Here is a 26,420-nt window from a genome sequence, read left to right as displayed (position 1 = left end):
ATTATATTAATATGAATTAGTGACTCAACACCATAATATTACATTAATATGAATTAGTGACTCAACACCATGATATTACAATGATATGAGATGGTAACTCAACACCATAATATTACATTAATATGAATTAGTGACTCAACACCATGATATTACAATGATATGAGATGGTAACTCAACACCATAATATTACATTAATATAATATATTAACTAAACAATATATTATAATAATATCAGTTAAGGTATATTAACTCAACACTATAATATTATATTAAAATTTGATTGTTCCTTATGGATTCCCCCTGTTCATTATGGATTCCCCCTGTTCATTATGGATTCCCCCTTTTTCATTATGGATTCCCCCTTTTTCATTATGGATTCCCCCTTTTTCATTATGGATTCCCCCTTTTTCATTATGGATTCCCCCTTTTTCATTATGGATTCCCCCTGTTCCTTATGGATTCCCCCTGTTCATTATGTCGCCCTGTAACCATGTCGCCCTGTAACCATGTCGCCCTGTAACCATGTCACCCTGTAACCATGTCGCCCTGTAACCATGTCACCCTCAGAGCAGAGGAGGAATCCCACTTCTTCTATCTCTCTCTCTCTGTGTGTGTGTGTAGTTTGTCACAGGTGGTGACTTTTAGTTAGCCTGGTTATTGTGAATAAAGACACGCCGCCCTCTCACTATCACCCTGTTTCTGCAGCGTGCGAGTGGGTAGGAGGGACCAGATGGGTGGTGGTTACTGCCCAGATAACAACAAACGTTCCCACATCTCTAGAGAACGTTTCCTTAAGAGTCTCATTAGATAACAGTCTTAGCCTTGTCTAAGTCGGGGGAGGGGTTTTACTAAGCTGTTTCAGGAAGGTCATACCACGGATACCACGGAAACATACTTGGCCTTACTGTTATTAGCCAATAGAAACACATTGAATAACAGTCCTTACTGCTATTAGCCAATAGAAACACATTGAATAACTTTCCTTACTGCTATTAGCCAATAGAAACACATTGAATAACAGATAGTCCTTACTGCTATTAGCCAATAGAAACACATTGAATAATAGTCCTTACTGCTATTAGCCAATAGAAACACATTGAATAACAGATAGTCCTTACTGCTATTAGCCAATAGAAACACATTGAATAACAGATAGTCCTTACTGCTATTAGCCAATAGAAACACATTGAATAACAGATAGTCCTTCCTGCTATTAGCCAATAGAAACACATTGAATAACAGATAGTCCTTACTGCTATTAGCCAATAGAAACACATTGAATAACAGATAGTCCTTACTGCTATTAGCCAATAGAAACACATTGAATAACTGTCCTTACTGCTATTAGCCAATAGAAACACATTGAATAACAGACAGTCCTTACTGCTATTAGCCAATAGAAACACATTGAATAACAGATAGTCCTTACTGCTATTAGCCAATAGAAACACATTGAATAACTGTCCTTACTGCTATTAGCCAATAGAAACACATTTAAAAAAAAAAAACGGATATCTCTATCTTAAACTGATGGATATTTGGGGATTCTTTTGAATGCTAATTAGATTTCCGCGGTGGGCGGACATCCAGAACGTGTTTCCCGTGTTCTCAGAACCCAGAACGTGTTTACCGTGTTCTCAGAACCCAGAACGTGTTTACCGTGTTCTCAGAACCCAGAACGTGTTTACCGTGTTCTCAGAACCCAGAACGTGTTTACCGTGTTCTCAGAACCCAGAACGTGTTTCCCGTGTTCTCAGAACCCAGAACGTGTTTACCGTGTTCTCAGAACCCAGAACGTGTTTCCCGTGTTCTCAGAACATAAGAAATGAATCTTCTGACACCTTAAATAAGAACATTGCAAGAACATTCATGGGTCCAGTTTTCCGTCGGTTATGAGAATATTCCATCAACGTCCCACCAAACATGAAACGAACATGGTTGACATCTTAACATTCTAGATACGTTTCATGGGAATGTTACGAGAACATTTATATGTCTAAATAAACATTATTCATGGATCCTGGTTAATTATCATAATGTGTGTAGATTTCTCCTCTTTCACGCATTGCTGGAACTTTGTCTGCTTCGTGCCTTTCAGCACAACTTCCAGATGTTTCTTCAGGTTTGATGTGATGATTCTGGACGCTCTGGCGGACTTACTCAGGCCTCACGTCACTAAGGGGCCTCATGAGCTGGGCATAATATAATATAAATATATTTAAAAAAAAAATACATATAAATATTTAAATAATTTCTCTGCTTGAGGCCTCCGATGCTCAGCTCGAGGGATTCTAATGAAATATTTAAAATAAAATCTCCATCAAAACCTGTGTAAGACAGAGATGTCTGTTTTTTGTTGTTGCATCCGCCGATGTCGGCCTTCCGCTTCTGCGGTGGAAGGTGTCAGAGAAGCACGGTCTTCGTCAGACCAGGAGACATCTCGTCATGAAAACATCCGTACCTTTTGAACGGTTTGGCCTCTGTTTTGCTCTACAATGAGTGGGACTCCTAATCACGGCCGGGTGTGATACAGCCTGGATTCAAACCAGGGATTGTAGTGACACCTCTTACACTGAGATGCAAGTGCCTAAGACCGCTGCGCCACCCGGGATGGGTGGCCCCCGCTTCAAACTCGTCGCCAAACCCACTGGCTCCAGGTCATCCACAAGACCCTGCTAGGTAAAGTCCCCCCTTATCTCAGCTCGCTGGTCACCATAGCAGCACCCACCCAATGTCATGAGTGTCTGAAGGTGACCCGGTACCGGGACAAAAAATGTATGTAAGTGAATAGGGAATTTCAACGTCAAAGGTATACAGGTAATGCCAAGTTAAACATTTTTTTTTTTTTTAAATGTAGCTTTCTTATATCAGATATATTGTGTTACAAAGTGGAATTAAAATATATTTAATTGTCATTGTCAACAAGCTACACAAAACATCTGTCATGTAAAAGTGGAATAAATAAAAATACTAATAAAAAATTCTTCACTAATGCAAATCGATTATTCCTATTTACAAAATAGCCTCCAACACTCTACTCAATAAATTGGATGTCACAGTGCCATCCGTTTTGTCACCAAAGCCCCATATACGGTAGGTGCTGCTATGGTGACCAGCGAGCTGAGATAAGGGGGGACTTTACCTAGCAGGGTCTTGTAGATGACCTGGAGCCAGTGGGTTTGGCGACGAGTATGAAGCGAGGGCCAGCCAACGAGAGCGTACAGGTCGCAGTGGTGGGTCCCAGTAGCACGCGCTCCAGCAGGTATATCTCTCTGGTCACCCCCAAAACCAATTCTTCCTTTGGCCGCCTCTCCTTCCAGTTCTCTGCTGCCAATGACTGGAACGAACTGCAAAAATCTCTGAAGCTGGAGACTCTTACCTCCCTCACTAGCTTTAAGCACCAGCTGTCAGAGCATCTCACAGATCATGATCATGTACATAGATCATCTGTAAATAGCCCATCCAATCTACCTCATCCCCATACTGTATTTATTTATCTTGCTCCTTTCCACCCCAGTATCTCTACTTGCACATTCATCTTCTGCACACCCTACCATTCCAGTGTTTAATTGCTATATTGTAATTACTTCGCCACCATGGCCTATTTATTGCCTTACCTCTCTTATCCTACCTCATTTGCACATGCTGTGTATAGATTTTTCTACTGTATTATTGATTGTATGTTTGTTTATTCCATGTGTAACTCTGTGTTGTTGTGTGTCGAACTGCTTTGCTTTATCTTGGCCAGGTCGCAGTTGCAAATGAGAACTTGTTCTCAACTAGCCTAATTGGTTAAATTAAGGTGAAATAAATAATTTAAATAAGTCTTTGCTAGGTAAAGCCCCACCTTATCTTAGCTCACTGGTCACCATAGCAACACCCATCCGTAGCACGCGCTCCAGCAGGTATATTGCACTGGTCATCCCCAAAGCCAACACTTCCTTTGGCCGCCTTTCCTTCCAGTTCTCTGCTGCCAATGACTGGAACAAATTGCAAAAATCTCTGAAGCTGGAGTCTTATATCGCCCTCTCTAACTTTAAGCATCAGCTGTCTGAGCAGCTTACCGATCACTGTACCTGTACACAGCCAATCTGTAAATAGCACACCCGACTACCTCATCCCCATATTATTACTTACCCTCTTGCTCTTTTGCACCCCAGTATCTCTACTTGCACATCATCATCTGCACATCTATCACTCCAGTATTAAAGCTAAATTGTAATTATTTTTGCCTCTAGGGCCTATTTATTGCCTACCTCCCTACTCTTCTACATTTGCACACACTGTACATAGATTGTTTTCTATTTTTCTTTTCTTTTGTGTTATTGACTGTACGTTTGTTTATGTGTAACTCTGTGTTGTCATTTTTGTCGCACAGCTTTGCTTTATCTTGGCCAGGTCGTAGTTATAAATGAGAACTTGTTCTCAACTGGCCTACCTGGTTAAAAAAAGGTGAAATAAAAAAACATTTAAAAAGAGAGAATTTTTTTTTTTAGCTGAAAAGCACGAAGTCTTGAATCTTGCGTTGTTTTATATATCAACTCATACATCCTGTACCATGGAATACATCAAAAATCTCTTCCCAACTATTTTGCAATCTGTATGGCACAGTTGTCAACATCCTGGTCCTCAAATGAAACTGGTATACTTTCCTATTAATGGTATTTTTATTCCACCGCCACTTTTGATCCTTTATATTGGGCAGACAGACCAGTTTCCTACCTCCTCCCACTGCCACCTGCCTCCTCTATTTTTGGGGTAATGCTGTAATCAATTGGTTGTACTCTTGGATTGAGCAGACCTTCCCGGGACAATTCTGATAACTCCATTCCAATTTACAATATTATTTCAAAACAAAATACACTTTCCCATAAATACAGGTATTTTATCAACCAGGACATTTGAGTTCAGCCATAATATTTGTTGTAATATTTGCTCTATCTTTTCAGGGGGATGAAATTGAAATTGTAGCAAGCTCTGCAATGCTTGTTTGAAAAAGAGGGATACTTTGAAAAGGCAAAAGGGGCATTTTCTAACAATGGATGAGCTTTTCTTAGTATTCTACTTGAGAACCATTTAGGGTTCAAGTAAATATTTTGAATATCAAATCAAATCAAACTTTATTTGTCACGTGCGCCGAATACAACAGGTGTAGACCTTACAGTGAAATGCTTACTTACAGGCCCTAACCAACAGTGCAATGTTTAAGTAAAAAATAGGTATTAGGTGAACAATAGATAAGTAAGGAAATAAAAAACAACAGTAAAAAGACAGTAAATAATAACAGTAGTGAGGTTATATACAGTAGCGAGGCTATAACAGTAGCGAGGCTATATACAGGCACCAGTTAGTCGGGATAATTGAGGTAGTATGTACATGTAGGTGTGGTTAAAGTGACTATGCATGTATGATAAACAGAGAGTAGCAGTAGCGTAAAAGAGGGGTTGGCGGGTGGTGGGTGGCGGGACACAATGCAGATAGTCCGGGTAGCCAATGTGCGTGGGCACCGGTTAGTCGGGCAATTTTTTGATTTTTTTAAATTCTTTTTTTTAACCTTTATTTAACTAGGCAGGTCAGTTAAGAACATGTTCTTATTTTCAATGACGGCCTAGGAACAATGGGTTAACTGTCTAACTAACTAATTGAGGTAGTATGTACATGAATGTATAGTTAAAGTGACTATGCATATATGGTAAACAGAGATTAGCAGCAGTTTAAAGAGGGGTTGGGGGGACACAATGCAAATAGTCCGGGTAGCCATTTGATTACCTGTTCAGGAGTCTTATGGCTTGGGGGTAAAAGCTGTTGAGAAGCCTTTTGGTCCTGGACTTGGCACTCCGGTACCGCTTGCCATGCGGTAGTAGAGAGAACAGTCTATGACTGGGGTGGGTGGTGTCTTTGACAATTTTTAGGGCCTTCTTCTGACACCGCCTGGTGTAGAGGTCCTGGATGGCAGGCAGCTTAGCCCCAGTGATGTACTGGGCCGTACGCACTACCCTCTGTAGTGTCTTGCGGTCGGAGGCCGAGCAGTTGCCGTACCAGGCAGTGATGCAACCAGTCAGGATGCTCTCAATGTTGCAGCTGTACAACCTTTTGAGGATCTGAGGACCCATGCCAAATCTTTTTAGTTTCCTGAGGGGGAATAGGCTTTGTTGTGCCCTCTTTATGATTGTCTTGGTGTGTTTTGACCATTCTAGTTTGTTGGTGATGTGGACACCAAGGAACTTGAAGCTCTCAACCTGCTCCACTACAGCCCCGTTGATGAGAATGGGGGCGTGCTCGGTCCTCCTTTTCCTGTAGTCCACAATCATCTCCTTAGTCTTGGTTACGTTGAGGGATAGGTTGTTATTCTGGCACCACCCGGCCAGGTCTCTGACCTTCTCCCTATAGGCTGTCTTGTCGTTGTCGGTTATCAGGCCTACCACTGTTGTGTCGTCTGCAAAATTAATGATGGTGTTGGAGTCGTACCTGGCCACGCAGTCGTGGGTGAACAGGGAGTACAGGAGGGGACTAAGCACGCACCCCTGAGGGGCTCCAGTGTTGAGGATCAGTGTGGCAGATATATTGCTACCTACCCTCACCACCTGGTGGCAGCCCGTCAGGAAGTCCAGGATCCAATTGCAGAGGGAGGTGTTTAGTCCCAGGATCCTTAGCTTAGTGATGAGCTTTGATTGTACTATGGTGTTGAACGCTGAGCTGTAGTCAATGAATAGCATTCTCGCATAGGTGTTTATTTTGTGCAGGTGGGAAAGGGCATCTGTGGATCTGTTTGGGCGGTATGCAGATTGGAGTGGGTCTAGCGTTTCTGGGATAATGGTGTTGATGTGAGCCATTACCAGCCTTTCAAAGCACTTCATGGTTACGGATGTGAGTGCTACGGGTCTGTAGTCATTTATGCAGGTTGCTTTAGTGTTCTTGGGCACAGGGGCTATGGTGGTTTGCTTGAAACATGTTGTTATTACAGACTCAATCAGGGATATGTTGAAAATGCCAGTGAAGACACCTGCCAGTTGGTCAGCACATGCCCGGAGCACACGTCCTGGTAATCCATCTGGCCCCGCGGCCTTGTGAATGTTGACCTGTTTAAAGGTCTTACTCACGTCGGCTACAGAGAGCATGATCACACATGCTCTCATGCATGCCTCAGTGTTGCTTGCCTTGAAGAGAGCATAGAAGTGATTTAGCTCGTCTGGTAGGCTCGTGTCACTGGGCAGCTCGTGGCTGTGCTTCCCTTTGTAGTCTGTAATAGTTTGCAAGCCCTGCCACATAAGACGAGCATCGGAGCCGGTGTAGTATGATTCGGTGTAGTATGACTGTTTGATGGTTCGTCGGAGGGCACAGCAGGATTTCTTATAAACTTCTGGATTAGAGTCCCGCACCTTGAAAGCGGCAGCTCTGCCCTTTAGCTCAGTGCGAATGTTGCCTGTAATCCATGGCTTCTGGTTGGGGTATGTACGTACAGTCACTGTGGGAACAATTTTCTCGATGCACTTATTGATAAAGCTAGTGACTGATGTGGTGTACTCCTCAATGCAATCGGAAGAATCCCGGGACATGTTCCAGTCTGTGATAGCAAAACAGTCCTGTAGGTTAGCATCCGCTTCATCTGACCACTTTTTTAAAGACCGTGTCACTGGTGTTTCCTGCTTAAGTTTTTGCTTGTAAGCAGGAATCAGGAGGTAGAATAGAATAGAATAGATAGAATTGTGGTCAGATTTACCAAATGGAGGGCGAGGGAGAGCTTTGTACACGTCTCTGTGTGTGGAGTACAGGTTATCTATAATTTTTTTCCCTCTGGTTGCGCATTTAACATGTTGATAGAAATTTGGTAAAATTGATTTAAGTGTCCCTGCATTAAAGTCCCCGGCCACTAGGAGCGCCACCTCTGGGTGAGCGGTTTCCTGTTTGCTTATTTCCTAATACAGCTGACTGAGTGCGGTCTTAGTGCCATCGTCTGTCTGTGGTGGTAAATAAACAGCCACGAAAAGTATAGATGAAAACTCTTGGCAAATAGTATATCCTGTGCTTCCTGCTTTTTGAAGAAAAAATCTTTGTCTAATCCGAGGTGAGTGATCGCTGTCCTGATATCCAGAAGCTCTTTTTTGCCGTAAGATATGGTGGCAGAAACATTATGTACAAAATAAGTTACAAATAACGTGACAAAAAACACATAATAGCATAATTGGTTAGGCGCCCGTAAAACTGCTGCCATTTCTTCCGCCGCCATTTTAGTACATAAGTGAAGCTTTTAGAGAGGTTTAGGTTTAGTGCTTTTATATTTAATAATCTCAACCCACCCAATTCATATTCATTATATAGATAGGCACGCTTTCTTTTGTCAGGTTTAGCGTCCCAGATAAAGCAAAAATATATTTTGCTCATATGATTATAAAAACGAATCATCAGGAGTAGGCAGCGCCATAAGTAAGTGAGTAAATTGAGATATGGCTAAGGAGTTAATCAGGGCAATTTCTCAATAAATATTTACCTGTCCATGGTTGCAGGATCCTGTCTATTTTTACAAGTTTTCTGTTGAAATTCATTGTGGAGAGCTTATTTATATATTTTGTGATATGAATACCAAGTATGTCTACTTCACCATCAGCCCATTTTTATAGGTAAACTGCAGGGTAATGTAAAAGTTTTATTTTTTAAAGATCCAATACGTAATATTGTACACTTATCATAATTAGGTTTTTGTCCAAAGTACAGGCAAGTTATCTAATCTTCAATGAGACATTGCAGGGATCTAGTTTGCATACTTAATATAAAACTTGAGTCATTGGCATACATGGACACCTTTGTTTTTAAGCCTTGGATTTCTAATCCTCTAATGTTGTTATTGGATCTGATTTTAATAGCTAGCATTTCGATGGCCATAACGAATAGATATGGTGACAGTGGACACCCTTGTTTTACTCCTCTTGACAATTCAAAACTCTCTGAGAAGTAGCCGTTTACTATTTTACACCTGGTGTTGCTATACATTATTTTTACCCATTTTATGAGAGAATCACCGAAATTGATAAAATCCAGGCATTTATGAATAAAATCCAGTCTTACTTTATCAAATGTCTTTTCAAAATCCGCTATAAATACCAGGCCTGGCTTCTTAGATGTTTCATGATGTTCTATTATTTTTAGTAGTTGTCGTATATTATCTCCAATGTATCGTCCATGTAAAACACCTGTCTGATCAGGATGAACTATACCTGCTAAAACCCTTTTCATTCTGAGTGCTATGCATTTTGCTAGTCTTTTTGCATCACAACATTGAAGTGTAAGGGGCCTCTAGTTTTTTAGATAGACTGGATCTTTATATTTGCCATCTGGGTCTTGTTTTAATAGTAGAGAAATCAGACCTTCCTGTTGAGTACCTGACAGACTACCATTTCTATAGGAGTAGTTAAAACAATCTAACAATGGAGCTTTTAGTATATCAAAAAAGGCTTGATATACCTCTACCGGTATGCCATCAAGCCCTGGGGTTTTTCCTTTCAGGATTTAATAGCCTCAAAAAGTTATTCCACTGTAATTTGGCCTTCGCACTGATCATTCTGTACATTTGTTTAAATAAAAAATATATATATATTATTTGGAAATAATTCCTTACCATAATCTTCATTCAGTGGGAGAGGGTGAGACGGAAAAGAGAACATCTGCCTAAAATATTTAGCTTCCTCTTTTAAAATATAATTCAGAGAATCATAGCTGACGTCTTCAGTAACGAGTTTCTGCAAATTATTTTTTGTTAGCTTTCCTGTATTGGAGATTCAGGAAGAATTTTGTGCATTTTTCTCCAAATCCCATCCAGTTTGCTTTATTTTTGTAATAGATTACATTTATCAAGGCACAAGGCGAGACCCAGATGCAGACACAGGAGGCAGATGGTTGGAGTCTTACAATGTTTATTAATCCAAAAGGGTAGGCAAGAGAATGGTCGTGGACAGGCAAAAAGGTCAAAACCAGAAGGGCAGGCAGAATCAAGGTCAGAGCAGGCAGGATGAACAGGCAGGCAGGAAAGTAGTCCAGAGTCAGGCAGGGGTCAGAACCGGGATGACTATAAAAAGAGAATAGAAAAGGAGTATGGGAAAAACACACTGGTTGACTTGACTAAACATACAAGACAAACTGGCAGAGAGACAGGAAACACAGAGATAAATACACTGGGGAAAATAAGCGACACCTGGAGGGGGTGGAGACAATCACAGGAACAGGTGAAACAGATCAGGGCGTGACAACATTAGATCGTTCTTGAATAAGTTCCTCAAGTTCTTTTTGTTTTTCCTCTAACTTATTTTGTATCTCTGTAGTATCGTTTTTATTGCTATCTACCTGTACTATTAGTTCATGGATTTCCCTTTTTAGTCTTGTCTCTTTAGCTAGAAACTGCTTTTTTATTATTGATGAATATTGAATTGAATGACCTCTGAAGGTACATTTAAAGGTATCCCAAACAATAAGGGGATTTGCTGAACCTATATTATACTGGAAAAATTCAGTTCTAAATAATTTTGTCTTAGTTAAAAATAAGTTGTCCTCCAGTAAACTTAGATTACATTTCCAATATCCCCGTCCACGTGGAAATTCTATAAGAGTTATGTGAAGGCCAATTAGATGATGATCCGATCACATTCTGTCTCCTATTAAAACTTTTTTAACCTTTGATGAAAGAGTCAAGAAAGTAGTCAAGATGACTAGCTTGATTAAGTCTCCTCCATGTATATCTCACTAGTTCTGGGTTTTTTAGTCTCCAAATATCCATAGTCTCTTCTAATGTGTCCATAATATTTGTGATTTCCTTAAGGGCACGGTGATGATAGTTTCTAGAGGGATTACCTTTAACCTCTCTGGGGCAGGTGGGACGCAATCATCAAAATATACTTCACTACAAAATATATCAAAAGTTACATGTAAACTTTACCAAAACATTTCAAACTACTTTTGTAATACAACGTTAGGTCGATCAATTTGAATCGATCAATTTGAAGACGGGATGATCTGTGTTCAATACAAAAAGAAAACAAACTGACGCAACTTTTTTCGTAACGTGCCTCTCTCAAAAAATTAACTTCATGTGACCCTCATTTACGATAGCCCTACTTCTTCATTACACAAAGGAATAACCTCAACCGATTTCCAAGGACTGGTGACATCCAGTGGAAGCGGTAGGAACTGCAAGCAAGTCTATTAGAAATCTGGTGTCTCTAAGAAACCTAATTGAAAAGACAGTGACATCAAAAAAATTACAATTCTGAATGGTTTGTCCTCAGGGTTTTGCCTGCTACATAAGTTCTGTTATTCTCACAGACATGATTCAAACAGTTTTAGAAACTCAGAGTGTTTTCTATCCAAATATACTAATAATATGCATATATTATATTCTGGGGATGAGTAGCAGGCAGTTGAATTTTGGCATGCTATTTATCCGAAAGTGAAAATGCTGCCTCCTGCCCTCAAGAAGTTAAGGTCCATTGAGGCACTTAACACTGTGTTATAGTCTCCTACCATAATGACATGATCATTTGTTGCCTGTAAGTTCAATAAATTGATATAAATATTTTCGAAGAAGTATGGATCATCCTGATTTGGACCATATAGATTAATGAGCCAAATCTCTTTTTTGTCCGCTTTCATATTCAAAAAGATCCACCTTCCTTGCGAATCATTGCTGACTATTTGCACATTCAGATCAACATTTTTGTTAATTAATATCATCACACCTTTTGAGTTCCTTTGTTCATGACAGAAAATTATTTCACTACCCCATTCCTTTTTCCATGCAACTTCGTCTAAGTATGTAGAGTGAGTTTCCTGTAAACAGTATATGTTGTATTCCTTTTCTTTTAGCCACGTAAAGACTGATGTTATTTTTTTATAATCTGCTAAACCGTTACAATTATAACTAGCTATACTTATTTCACCCCTTACCATAACTAGATACTATTCTCAGTCTAAATTGACCATAATTAGTACTTGTAAAGTTACTGCCATCAGAGGTATTATGACGGTCAAAATTAAAGGTTTCAAAAGTCTGATATTTAAAACTCAATAAATAGGTTCTAGCAATATTTGTTTTATTTCCTTGTCTGTTTGCCTGTGAGCCAATGCCACAGATGTTAGAAAATTTAGACAAGATATTACATGTGTAGTAAATCTGAGTAGGTTGATGTGTATGATATTGGATGTGATTTAGTGAGAGTATGCACAATGTCTGTATAAGAGTACGACTATAATGTGTGCTGTCCAAATAAATAATAACTTTGCATGGTTGAGTGTCTATGTGTGTAACATGTAGTGCGTATAGCCGTAATATTCATGATGATAATTGTAATCCATATCGTATCACCGTCATAGTTGCATCATTATTACCTTTAACATTATTGAAAAACACATCCCAGCATTTCCATAGCAATTGACGTTTCACATGATCATGAAAGAGACCTTGCATTACTCTAGAGATGGCTTCACTACAGTACAAATGTATTCCTTACAATATGTTATTATTCCCCAATGCCCCTATTCTGATATCATCCCCTTGCTTGTTGTAAACATATATAAACTTGTAGACAAATACATAAAAATGATAGAAACACATGAAACATATTAAATTATAAAACAGTTCTCGACAATAGAGAGAGAGGTGAGAGAGGGAGAGAAGAGAAGAGAAAAGAGAGAAAGAGAGCGAGATAAGGTGTGTGTGTGTATGTATAAGTGTGTATGTGTATGCGAGCATGTAAATGAGTACGTGTGTTTTCATATCCACTTTATAGTGTTCACATTTTTACAGTTCCCATGCTTTCTTTTTTTCGTAACCTGAAGTCCCAGTAGAATTTAGTACAGCTATGGTGTTATGGAGCTGTCTCGGAATAGCTGTCCATCTATAAAGAGTTTGTTCACAATGAGAAAGGCACGCTTACCCTTCTCCCTCTGTTGGCTCTGTACCGGATACAGTCTCTTATGACGTTTGTTTATCTCCCTTGGAAATTGGTCATTGAGACTGATCAGCTCTTTTTGTTGGTAGTGTTCAAATTTTGCGATGATCGGTCGGGGACCCTTGGTCTTGTCGCTCCGAGCTCCAAGTCTGTGTACTCGGTGGAAAGCCACCTTGTTTACACTCTATAGGAAGTTTCAAGGCGGATGGCATGAATTCTCTGATCGCGCCCTCTGGATTATTGGATGCGTCCTCAGGAATCCCAGAAAAAAATATTTTCACACATGCTACGATTTTGTGTGTCTAGTAGCGACTCCTTCATCACCCTGTTTTCCCTGAGTAGACAATCCATGTTGGAATCGTGGATTTTAGCCTTGGCTGTGAGTGCCTTGTTCTCTCCTTGGAGCGTGAGAATTTCACTCTGGCTAAACTCCAAACTACCCCTCAGCCCTGCTATCTCCTCACACAACTTTTCCAGTGTTGCATGGATTCCAACCAGAGCACTAGCCTCTAATTCAATGGTAAGTAAATCGTCTGTGTCTGTAGATTAATCTGTTTTTCTTTTTTTTTTGTCGGGTTAAAGTCGGATCTTTCCATGATGGAGTATGTTGTTCCTCCATAGCGTAAAGCTGTTGGTACACGTCAATTTCCTGCAGGATCTCCTTAGTATCCAGGTTGGCTCTTTACTGCAACCAGTTGTTTTACAAAAAGATAACAATTAGTCTTTCCCACGACGACAACAGGTGTCTGTAGTACAGCCAGCTAGCCCTTGCGGAATCCACTCTAAAACACGTTTGGTGTTCGTATTTAATTAACAGCGGTTTCGTTTTAATCTAAATTAACAAACCAAGTGTTTTTCCAGCATACAGTCTGGTCTAAATCGCTTCAATGTTTGGGTTTTATGTTTGCTAGCAAGCTACCGAGGTGGTTGAATCCAATCCTTTCTTTTACCTCAATTTCAACTTGTTTTAACATCACATTGTTGTTTTTAGCTGTATAGATTATGTATTTTTGATGTTTTCGGTGTATTTTGAATGTTTTCAGACAATGCAATTAATCACAATTGAAAGTGTGCACGTAAAATTACAAAAAGTTCACTTGAGTTAACTGATTAACTCTGACAGCCCTAACTAAAAACTCTAACAAACTCTAAAACTAGCCCAAATTAACAGTGGACTAATGAACAACATACTAAAATATAATTTTGGAGGGAACTATCTCTTAACTCTGAATATATTTCCGATGCTTTGAATAAAGACAACTTTTCACTATACCACCATGCTCTGCGTGCATTGAGTTTGGCAATCATCTTTTTGTATGCACACACACACTGTCGTCAATGGTGGCTCAAGATGACTCATGTTCAAAGGGAGAAAATGCTTAAAAAAGAAAAAGCTCTGCTCTTTCTGGATGATGCCTCAATGATTTTGAGAGGTTCTGGCAGCCTGAACATGTAGGCCACTATAAAAAGTCAGTCTTAATGGGTAACAATTTACATTACCTCACTCTAATGCAATATAGTTATTGCAGAACTACTCTGGTAACCAAAATGTTGTTAGTTACAGTACTCAGCTGCAGATCGTGGCCTCACAACTCGCCAAATGCGTGTTTAAAGTAGTTACTGGTGCAAAGTGTAGTGGTTACTTGTAATACAAAGACATTACAATCCTGGTGGTAGTATATGTGTTATCCATCATACAGTATCTAAACAACTTCAAGTAAACTGTGCCTACTTATGGGTCTACCACACATTAGCATATCACTGCATCGGTATACTCTGAGTATACCAAACATTAAGAACGTCCTAATATTACCATACCCTGTTCAAAGGCACTTACATTTTTTGTCTTGCCCAATCACCCTCTGAATGGCACTCATACGCAATCCATGTCTCAATTGTCTCAGGGCTTAAAAATATTATTTTAACCTGTCTCCTCTCCTTCATCTACACTGATTGAAGTAGATTTAACAAATTACATCAATAAGGGGATCATAGCTTTCACCTGGATTCACCTGGTTAGTCTATGTCATGGAAAGAGCAGGTGTTCTTAATGTTTTGTATACTCAGGGTAGCTCTGCAGTGGGATGGAATGAAATGCAATTATACCCAAGCAGAAAAAGGATGTGACAAAGAATCACAGAATACATTTAGAGCTAATGAGATCTCTGAGTAACGCTTTACATTACAGTGCCATTATTACTGTGTAACTACTCATGTCATTACAGTGTAAGAAGTATTGTAACTACTCATTAAACACTAACCCTTTCTTTAGCCATAACCCTAAGTAACCCCGAAGTACAGTGTAATAATGAGTAATTACAATATTTGTTTTGCTGTAATTACAGGAATAATTACACTGTAATAAGGGCACTGGAATGTAAAGTGCAACTGATTTTCTTCTGGTCATGGAAAAGCAACCCATACTACTTTTAATTCCTTCTGAAAATGTGTATGTGAAATTATCTGCCTCCTTTATCTGCTCTTTTGTTCATCTGGAGTGGCCATGTTGTCACAGGGTAACCGGGCACTGCACTCGGCTCCCCACATGCACCCCTCTCCTCTCTGTGTGTGTGTGTGTGTGTGTGTGTGTGTGTGTGTGTGTGTGTGTGTGTGTGTGTGTGTGTGTGTGTGTGTGTGTGTGTGTGTGTGTGTGTGTGTGTGTGTGTGTGTGTGTGTGTGTGTGTGTGTGTGTGTGTGTGTGTGTGTGTGTGTGTGTGTGTGTGTGTGTGTGTCGGCATCTCAGTGCTCTTACGTGCACTGTTTCCTTTTTCCGTTTGCATAAGACGTTTTTCTGAGTTTGCATGCATTCCTGAGTTGGACAAATGTGTTGTTTAACTTGAGACACAGTACAATTTCAAGTCCTCTTAACTTAGAGATTGAAAGATATCATCAGCTGAAGTATACAGGGGCCCGTATGTATCATCTGTCTCAGAGTAGGAGAGCTAGGATCAGGTCCTTCCTGTCCATAATGATCTGATTCATTATGAGGCAAAAATTCTCCTAGATCAGCACTCCTACTCTTAGACACGTGATATATACGACCCGGCTCTCCCTTGGGATAGAGGTCCTCTGATACAACAAAGTTAATTTTGATGATAAAATGGATTCAGCGTTATGTTATGATAATTGCACATCATTTTGGAATTCAAATCATTTCTGTGGCCATAAGATAATCTTTTGCAGTTTATGCCACTTGCTAGAAGCTTTTATCCAAAGCAATAGTATGTGTATGTGGAATTGTAACCAAGGATGCTTGGCACCACGATCTTACCAGCTGAGCCATGCCTGTACCACATATAGAATGGAGATGCATAGCAGACATTTTGTATTGTTGTGCAGATATCATGTTAAGGGTTTCCCCCTTGTGGTCAATTCTAGAATGCTCTCTCTTGTCCACAGAACAGGCCGGCAGCGGTGCAGGGGTCCCCACACACTGGCCCGCCCCCGGCATGCATGAACCCCGCTTTGATGAGCACTCCCTGGGTGAGAGAGAGACCTTCACACTGTCCCTCGGGCCCCATCTTCATGCCATCCTTCTCCCCATGCTTCAGGCAGGGCACCCATCCATGCCACTCGCATGCCACTAGCCACTCTTGTGCTGTACACAGAGATGACTTCACCTCTTTCATATCATATCATAAGGCACTCAGGCCTTGGGGATATTGTCCCTTATCACTCCATCAGGATCAAATAGGTTGACATTAGGGGCAGTATACAGTATGCTGGACGTACAGTATGAGCTTGATGGAAATATATTTATTCGATATTGTTTCGAGTTGGTTTGAACATTTTAGAGCTATGTGGGCATATACACTGAGTATACCAAACATTAGGAACACTTTCCTAGTATAGAGTTGCAGGTTTTCCCTCAGGATAGCCGCAGTTCGTCGGGGCATGGTCTCTACAAGATGTCGAAAGCGTTTCACAGGGATGCTGGCCCATGTTGACTACAATGCTTCCCACAGTTGTGTCAAGTTGGCTGTATGTCCTTTGGGTGCTGGACCATTCTTGATACACACGGGAAACTGTTAAGCGTGAAAAACTACTATACCCCATTCAAAAGCACTTAAATATTTTGTCTTGCCCATCCTCCCCTTCATCTTTGCTGATTGAAGTGGATTTAATAAGTGACATCAATAGATTTGTTCTTAATGTTTTGTATACTCAGTGTATATAGTTGTATTATTCAAAGAGTTATCTTAGTAGGTTTATAATAGACAGATTTGCCTGTTTTTTTTAGGCATGAATATAGAAAATGTTACATCCAGAAACACGTCATGCGAAATATCAAGCTGAATTAGTTTGCCATGATATGACCTATGTGTAGGCAGGAAGACAGACAATCAGAAGAGAAAGGAAGCGTTGTCTTGTTTTGCCATAAGAACGATATGGTAGCATACTGTATTCCAAGGCAAGTTCAGAGAATCACTTCATCAAGACACTCCTTCAGTCATTTCCTCTTGTCATTGCTACCAACTGTAGCAATGTTCAGCTGGGCCAGGATTCAATCCAAGGCGAGTTGTCAGCAAGTGCACTGCACTTTACTTTTATAGGTCATTCATGCTCGAGCTGCCTTCCTCAGCTTTACCGTGAATGCCATCTCTGCTAGGGTGAGGGAAATTGTATTTAAATGCAATGCATCTGTCAACAACACGCCTTTGACTTTCCCACTTTCTATCCAATTAGAATAAGGCTACCATGTTTCAGTCCACATGTTCACACTTACATAGGCTGTCGCAGATTCATGCTCACTGGCAAAGACCTCCCTTACCTTCTGTCCCCGAGATCCCCAATGGGACACAGATTTCACTCTCATTTCACAATGGTTTAGTAGTGGTGAAGCAGTGCCATATGAACTTCATGGGTAGAATTAACAATCACAGAGGATGCCTCATCATTCACTTCATTGGGCCACAGAATTGGGCTATATGTACATGTAGCCTAGTCAATGTATTATGTGACTTTATAACATTTCTCTACAAGTAGCATGGTTCACAGTGGAATTTAAATGTATGTCAATATATTATTTATCGTCATTCTGATGGTTTCTTTATTCTTTTCCTCTGTGCTCCTTTTGTCCTTCCACCGCTTTTCCTCCTCCTTCTTCCTCTTCCTCCTTTCTAAAGCAGTATCGCTATCAAGATGAGGACTCTCCACCTGAGCACGGGTTCCCGCGGCTGACCAACGAGGTGCGCGCCCCTGAGCTGGTGCACGTGTCGGAGAAGAACCTCTCGGAGATTGAGAATGTGCATGGCTACGTGTCCCACTCCCATATCTCCCCGCTCAAGGTCAGCAAATGTCCTGTCCTGCACCCCCAACCCAGTGAGCAAAATTGGATACAAATAAGTAATTTCTACAGCAAAACTGTGCCAACCAGTTTTGCTCACTGGGAAGCCCCTGACGAGAACTTGCCAAACCACACCATGTGTGGCTGCCAACATTGTGTCCCTCGTTCCCCTCTTTCCTCTCCCTGTTAGTCTTGTTCTCTTTCTCTCTTATCTCTCCCTTGTTCTTTCTATTTCTTTCTCCCTATCTCTTCCTCTCATTCCTCTTAGCCATTCCCCCTCTATCACTATCTTGATTCATTGAAAAGCTATTGTGGTTCCTGTCCTGAGTCTTTGGTAAGCCTCTCATAACTAGTGCAACTCGGTGCCCTATTGCTAACAAAAGTACGTCGTCATGTTCATTTCATTATGCACCAAATGTAAGAAAATGGACTGGAACAGGGAAGGACTACCTGGAATTGTCCAGTAAGAAACTCTTAAACATTGTCCACACAAAAAAACGGTGCTATCTAGAACCAATGAGGGTTCTTCATCTGTCCCCATAGGAGAACCCTTTGAAGAACCCTTTTTGGTTCCAGCTAGAACCCTTTAGGGTTCCATGTAAAACCCTTTCCACAAAGGGTTCTACATGGAACCCAAAAAGGGTTCTCCTAAGGCAGTGGTTCCCAAACTTTTTATTGTCCCGTACCCCTTCAAACATTCAACCTCCAGCTGCGTACCAGCAACAGGGTCAGCGCACTATCAAATGTTGTTTTTTGCCATCATTGTAAGCCTGTTACACAAACACTATACAATACATTTATTAAACATAACAATGAGTGTGAGTTTTTGTCACAACCCGGCTCGTGGGAAGTGACAAAGAGCTCTTATAGGACCAGGGCACAAATAATAATATAATAATAATCAATCATTTTGCTCTTTATTTAGCCATCTTACATATAAAAACATATTTGTTCATCAGAAATGGTGAATAACTCACCACAGGTTAATGAGAAGGGTGTGCTTGAAAGGATGCACATAACTCTGCAATGTTGGGTTGTATTGGAAAGAGTCTCCGTCTTAAATCATTTTCCACACACAGTCTGTGCCAGTATTTAGTTTTCATGCTTGTGAAGGCCGAGAATCCACTCTCACATAGGTACGTGGTTGCAAAGGGCATCAGTGTCTTAACAGCGTGATTTGCCAATGCAAGAAACTCTGAGCGCAGCCCTATCCAGAAATCTGGCAGTGACTTCTGATTAAATACAATTTTCACAGAACCGTTTGTTGCAATTTCGATGAGGCTCTCTTGTTCAGATATTGGTAAGTGGACTGGAGGCAAGGCATGAAAGGGGTAACGAATCTAGTTGTTTGTGTCGTCCGTTTCGGGAAAGTACCTGTGTAATTGCGCACCCAGCTCACTCAGGTTCTTCGCTATATCACATTTGACATTGCCCGTAAGCTTGAGTTCATTTGCACACAAAAAATCATACAATGATGGAAAGACCTGTGTGTTGTCCTTGTTAATGCAGACAGAAAAGAGCTCCAACTTCTTAATCATAGCCTCAGTTTTGTCCTGCACATTGAATATAGTTGCGGAGAGTCCCTGTAATCCTAGATTCAGATCATTCAGACGAGAAAAAACATCACCCAGGTAGGCCAGTCATGTGAGAAACTCGTCATCATGCAAGCGGTCAGACAAGTGAAAATGATGGTCAGTAAAAAAAAAACTTAAGCTCGTCTCTCAATTAAAAAAAACATGTCAATACTTTGCCCCTTGATAACCAGCGCACTTCTGAATGTTGTAAAAGCGTTACATGGTCGCTGCCCATATCATTGCATAATGCAGAAAATACACGAGAGTTCAGGGTCCTTACAAAGTTAACAATTTTCACTGTAGTGTCCAAAACATATTTCAAGCTGTCAGGCATTCCCTTGGCAGCAAGAGCCTTTCGGTAGATGATGCATGGGTAAACCCCATGTGGCGTCGGGAGCAACTGCTTGCACGCGCGTTACCACTCCACTATGTCTCCCTGTCATGGCTTTTGCTCCATCAGTACAGATACCAACACATCTTGACCACCAAAGTCCATTTGATGTCACAAAGCTTTCCAATACTTTAAAAATATCCTCTCATGTTGTCTTGGTTTCCAGTGGTTTGCAGAAGAGGATGTCTTCCTTAATTGATCCCCCATAAACATAACGGACATATACCAGGAGATGTGCCAGGCCCGCCATGTCTGTTGACTCAGCCAGCTGTAACGCATATAATTCACTGGCTTGTATGCAAAGCAGTAATTGTTTCAAAACATCTCCTGCCATGACACTGATGCGTCGTGAAACAGTGTTGTTTGATGAAGGAATTGTCTGAATTGTCTGTATAAACAAGTGTACAGTCAATAACACAATAGAAGAAAACATGTTTTAATGGTAACTGTTGGTTAATGGTATCTGTTGCTTTTATACATGTCTTACTACTCGAAAGTCATCTTTATTCTCGCCCCAAAAACTTGCCGTGGCATATTTTTCAAATTGTCGTGTTTCGTTTCTAAATGTCTGCGCAAAAGTGAAGGTTTCCCACGTGAGAGTAACGGTTAATGTGACTGGATGTTAATTATTTGACTAGGCTACCTGTATTTGACATTGTGTTGTTATTTCGCTGAACACTAGATGGTTTAATTTTATTTTTGGCAGTGAAATGAAACTACTCAGGCGAGAGAAAAAAACTCACCCAAATGTATAAATTATTATTTATAAAATATAAAAAAGGTGAATCATATTTTTATTTGGCGTACCCCCGACGCCTATGGAGACAGCCGAAGAAGAACCCTTTTGTAACCCTTTTTTCTAAGTGTGTACTACATGCCCTAATGAACATGACCCATATGTTCAATGACTAAAGGATCTGACCAGGATAGAAAACTATTTTCTATCATTTCTGGATGCAGCCTCTAGCTGTGGTATATTGGCCATATAACACAAACCCCCAAGTGCCTTACTGCTATTATAAGCTGGTTACCAATTTAAATAGAACAGTAAACAAGTGGTATATTGTCTGATACACACACGGTTGAAATGCACACGGCTGAAATGCTATTTCAGCCAATCAGCATCCAGAACCTAAACTTCCCGGGTTTATAATACTGTATAATGCACTTGGTAATGTACGTCACTCAAAAAGTTATTTAACATGTATTAGCACAAATGTGCATTATTAGCATAAATAACAGACATTGCTGCTGTGGAGAACATTGCTGTTATGCAAAAGTAGGGGGGGTGTCTGACGTGCTTGACCACATGGAAAAAGTATTTATACATTCATTGATTCATGTTAAATAAAGTTCTCCATAGAGTTGTTGATATGGCACTCAACCAATGAGAATAGATTAATAAGGAGATTACTTTACAAGCCAATTGCCTAACTATCTTGTATTTTACTCAGTCATTTTCATTCACTTCCCAAGTGTTTCCTGATTGTAATAAAGTAGATGAACAGCAGGTGGCGATGAGTGCTCAGTTTTAAATAAGCCTCATTAAAACAACCATTGTTGCTAGAATACTGTTGGGTGAAGTTTACCTAGATGCTGATTTAGGATCAGTTTATAATTTTCCCCATTAATGGTTAAGGTTTGGATTGAAGCTGATCATTGATCAGTACCCAGGGTAACTTTACCCTGGAGCTCAGAGCACAATGCTGGCCAGCTGGGGACAATGTGGGAACAGAATGGGAATCAAAGGAGAATGTATATACGCTAACCACCTCTGATTAGTACAAACATTAGTACAAACAGCATGCACAGTTTTAGTAGAATGGCCCATAGGGCAGTAGCCCGTCTCCTGTATCTGTAGCACCCCCTGGACAGGACGTTAGTGAATTGCAGGGGGTAGATTGTTGAGTGACAATATATTTGGATTTGTCTCTGATTTAATTTCAATTTGAATTAAGGTGTGATTGAAATAAAAATAAAAATGTTAGAATACTTTTGTAGAAAACTCTCATTGTTCGAATCTGGCTATAGTCTAATCTTTATTTATTTTTATATTTTTATAAAACAAAGGTAAAGCAGCAGAGAACTGATGTTCATATTCCAGTAATAGGATTAATGTTTAATAGTTAATTATTACTAGATAAAGGTACCACAAAATAAAATACATTCTATATATTTTATTTTATTCAAAGTAACACACCGGCCTGCAGTATATTTAATTGAATACTTGGCTGACTAATATAATATCTTTCCTGTAAGAGTCCGGTTCTTGGCCTCCTCTCTTTGGCCTCCTCTCTTGACCCCTGTGTATCTCATGTAAATAGAATCTTTTGTGGGCTTAGAAGCCTCAATTTTATTTGGAGATTGTGTTGGATACTATTACAGACTGCCTTTTTAGTCTCCACGTCCCCTATCTCGTTTAGATAAAGACATATCTGATGTGATGGGGCATTACCCTGAGTCTACTTTAGATTGTATTGTGAGGAGATTAGGCAACAGATCAACTTGTTGTTTTGTCCCAAATGGCACCCTATGCCCTATATAGTGCACTGCATTTGACCGGAGCCCGATGGGCCCTGGTCAAAAGTAGTACACTATGTAGGGAATAGGGTATAGGAGCCAATTTGCAATCTGTGACATGTAAACTGAGAGGGATGGAGGAGAAATCACACATACTGTAAGCTTTTTTCTCTCTGTGGGTATGTGGGTAACCTTGCCCTCAATAGCACAGATTCAACTGTCACAAAGAAACTCAGTATTCTAGTCTGGTTTTGATGAAAGTGACGACTCTCTTTCATAGCTTAGAGTGCCTGAAAATCTGCAGCGTTATTACCAATATTTTGCAAGGTTATATTATTATTGAGTTGGACGTGACAGCCCAGTGTCTGGATGATAGCAACTTAACAGCTGACAGGGAATAGATCAAATGCTGCCTGTCCCAACTCCACTGTCGCTGATAGAAGGTCTCAAAACAGGATACCAGATATCAACGGAAGCAGGTCTTGGATTTGAAACAACACTGTGACAAAAGTGGTCCAATATCTGCCATGACAGCCGAATGGAGTCGTTGACAGGCTGTGGACAAAAAACTCAATGTTGTTGAGGAGATTTTGAAATGCAGATTCATTATGTACTGGTAAGCTTTGATTCGGGTAAATTCAGACTATTCTTCTAACCGCGTGGATCTTTCTCTTTAGTCAGTCCCTAAAACTCAAAAGGAAAGGTGAGTTTCTACAACGATTGCATGTGTAGTTAGATTAGTCTGTTGATTAAATTGGGACTTTGTAAGGGATGTAACTTTGCGGCACATTTGCTGCTTTCCATAATTTCGTATTTTTCTTAGAGAACTCTGTGTGTTTTCGCACGTTGCATTGGAAACTGTTATTCTGATATCAATTTTATTCAAAGCCAGCTGGGACTGAGCCATGAGGAATAACGTGTACTCCCCTCCTACTTGTGTCACAGCATCGGGTGAGAGTACGACCTATCTTGGTAATTCTGCAGGTAAGAGCTAACTTGCGCTCACTAGGCCGTTCTCCTGGTTTGGCACGGCAGTTAGTTACAGTGACTAGCATTTAGCAGTGCATAAGAGGCACTAGTTTGCTTTAGGGTTTGGGTGGGTTATAGGGTTGTGGTCTAGGTTCACTATATTTCGAGTTCTTTGGGAAATTATAACTTTGTAAAAACCAACATACAAATAGAAATGAGGACAACCGCTACTGGTGCTATAGCATTAGAGGGCCAGGTTAGCTAAGCATTTTTTACAAGAAGTTTGTATCTGTTGTCGGTCTTCAATTCCCTTAAAAGCAGTTAAGGGAATGAAACAGTTGCAGACTTTGGACATGACTAAATCTGGCCCTAAGGGAGCGCTTCTTAGAGGCTCCTTCCTCATTGGCTCATATGTAGGAAGTAAGACACTCACTTTCTCTCATCCGCATTCAACCCTAACATTGCTCTCCTGCATTCTCATTTTCACCTTCTCTCTCTCCCTCTCTGGCTCCCTCCCTCTCTTTTGCCCTCTGTGGAGTATGACTGTGTACCCCCATAGCCTGCAGCTCCCTATCTTTATGTAATAATCATCTCTCTTTTGTCTTCCTAACTTGCGAGTGACGTTGTCTTTTACTTCTTACCTGCAGCCTGCACTGGTTACTCGTTTTGATCTTACATACCCTGGTGTGACTGGAGCAAACTACCTGGCAAGTTTTTTTCTCCCTTTTATCACTGGAAAGTTTGTTTTTTATTTGATTTCTTTACAGTGCTTTTGGGGTCCGTTGATGAGCCACGCATGGGGTTCACTTGACTCTTTTCAAATGTTTTTGTTCTACTTGAAAGGTAACGTAGAATCGGATGAATTTGTTATTGTTATCTTTCTGTGTGATCCCATGGATTTATGTGCGGTCGGTCCTGTTGAATTCTGTATCTCATAAACCTCTTTTTACCCAAGGAATACCACGTGTGTTTGCAACTCATTGTCAGTGTCACCTAAACACAAGTTGTATTTGTTTTGCCACCAGTCATTCATATATGATATTCTGTTTGGTTGATCAGTGTCACAAAGTAACAATTGTTGTCTGTTGTGCGTACTGCATTTTAGCAGACACGCTTATCCAGAGCAACTTATAGGAGTCAACTCAGGGATTTGAACCAGTGACCTTTCGTTTACTAGCACAATGCTCCTAACCGCTAGGCTACCTACCTAGGGGCAGGTTATTGCAATTATATTCATTTGTTTTTGCTAGTGCTCCCCCTCTTTGTTTTTGTTTCTTCTTACTACATAATTGGTACTTCAATCTCAGTGTGGAAGTAGAATGTTATCAAAGAAATGTTCAAAATAATATTATGAAATGAAAATTCCTGCGTATCATTTGTTTCCTCATTTCCCATGATGCTTTTCTGTTAGTCATCATCAACAATGGATTTGACAGTTACCGATGTAGGACATTAATTTTAGCCAGTATTCTTCAGCAAAATAATCCTGCAGCAAAAGGAAATTTGAATTATTATGTGGATTAAAATGAATGGACATTTTTGTAGGGGTTGATACATTTTTCTTTAGGGCAAATCAAGTCTGAAATTTCTAAGTGGAAATTCCAAACTTTAGAAGTCTTTTTGATAAGCAAATACACTACAAGTCAGCAATAAAAGAGTGATCAAATTCAGATCCTACATCTGTAAATGAACAAAAATGTGAATTACACTGATTTAGTTATTTAATTCCAGTGAATAACAACAATTTGATTTAATATGGTTTTTCAATGGCATTTTCAAAGTGCTACTATACCACTAATTTCTCAATAATTCTCAACGGTGATTAAAGCCTAGTTAGCCCATTCTTTAACATCCCACATCCGACAACAGAGACATTAGGTTAGGGAGAGGCAGTCTCACTCACATCTGCATAGCGGTCAGAGAGAGGGGTATAAGAGCTTCTTCTTCAGACAGAGGCTATGGTCTGTGTGTTTCTGTGTCTGTCTGTCTGTCTGTGTATCTGTGTTTGTGTGACACTGCCAGACTTGTGTCCCTATCTGACCTACATGATCTTCCCCCTTATCCCACTCCTCTTCTACGGGCTAACCCATTGCAGCCATTTCCTCTGCACCGTTCTCGCCCCTTGCCTCTTTTTAAGTAACTATTGACTTTCGTTGGATGTAATTTTCAGGCGCAGCCGCTCCTTTGTGGCACCCCGGCAAACCGAGTGTCAATCCTTTATGTAGAGTGAGAGAGGGGTGAATTAGTGAGAAACGCAGTTCTATTATATTATGCATGAGTCATGGCCTGGCCAAGGACTATGAATCTGTGCTTTCTCATTTGTTTTCACTTAGCCTTGGGACTTTCAATGAAAAATAGCTTTAATGCTGCGGTGTAATTGCACAGGCGGGAGAGAATTGAGTCTTGTCTGCTGAGATTGGAGTCCTCCCTACTTGCCTTGCTCTGAGCAAGGCGAACAGTATTTGATATGGACTAATTCAGAAAAGCTGTCGTCATCGATTCATGCTGTCACGTTATCGACCGACAGTACGGTCTGTTTCTGTGGTAATATCTGCTTGCAAAAATGCATGAATCTTGCATCAGCAATTAGCCTTCTTTCAATCAAGCAATGTGAACTTTGGGAATTATAAGCTGGTTTAATTAACGCCCAGACGCAGTAGGTGAAGGATGTTTGTCAGGGAAATCTGTCTAATTCGGGAAAGCAGGCTCTTGATGTGTGTGTATGTGTGCGTGCGTGCGTGCGT

At 40.4% G+C, this 26,420-nt stretch overlaps 1 protein-coding gene across 24 annotated transcripts in view; it reads left to right on the top strand.

Moving 5' to 3' along the window:
• LOC139537721 (disks large homolog 2) overlaps positions 1-26,420 on the top strand; it is a 337,098-nt gene that overhangs the window by 159,042 nt on the left and 151,636 nt on the right. For 14 of the 24 annotated variants that reach the window (XR_011667590.1, XR_011667591.1, XM_071339348.1 and 11 more), the window contains 3 exons: positions 16,335-16,418; positions 18,062-18,223; positions 24,324-24,383. Coding sequence is in view for 22 of the 24 variants with exons in the window: in XM_071339348.1 (XP_071195449.1) it covers positions 16,335-16,418; positions 18,062-18,223; positions 24,324-24,383 (306 nt within the window). In the remaining 2 variants the exon portion in view is untranslated. The remainder of the gene's footprint in view (positions 1-16,334; positions 16,419-18,061; positions 18,224-24,323; positions 24,384-26,420) is intronic. The other 10 variants (XM_071339347.1, XM_071339361.1, XM_071339365.1 and 7 more) reach the window with 2 other exon arrangements.

Source organism: Salvelinus alpinus, chromosome 13, assembly GCF_045679555.1.
Source record: "Salvelinus alpinus chromosome 13, SLU_Salpinus.1, whole genome shotgun sequence".
Taxonomy (NCBI): Eukaryota; Metazoa; Chordata; class Actinopteri; order Salmoniformes; family Salmonidae; genus Salvelinus; species Salvelinus alpinus.
The sequence above is the reverse complement of the archived record's forward strand: the minus strand, read 5'-3'. Positions and strand labels throughout refer to the sequence as shown.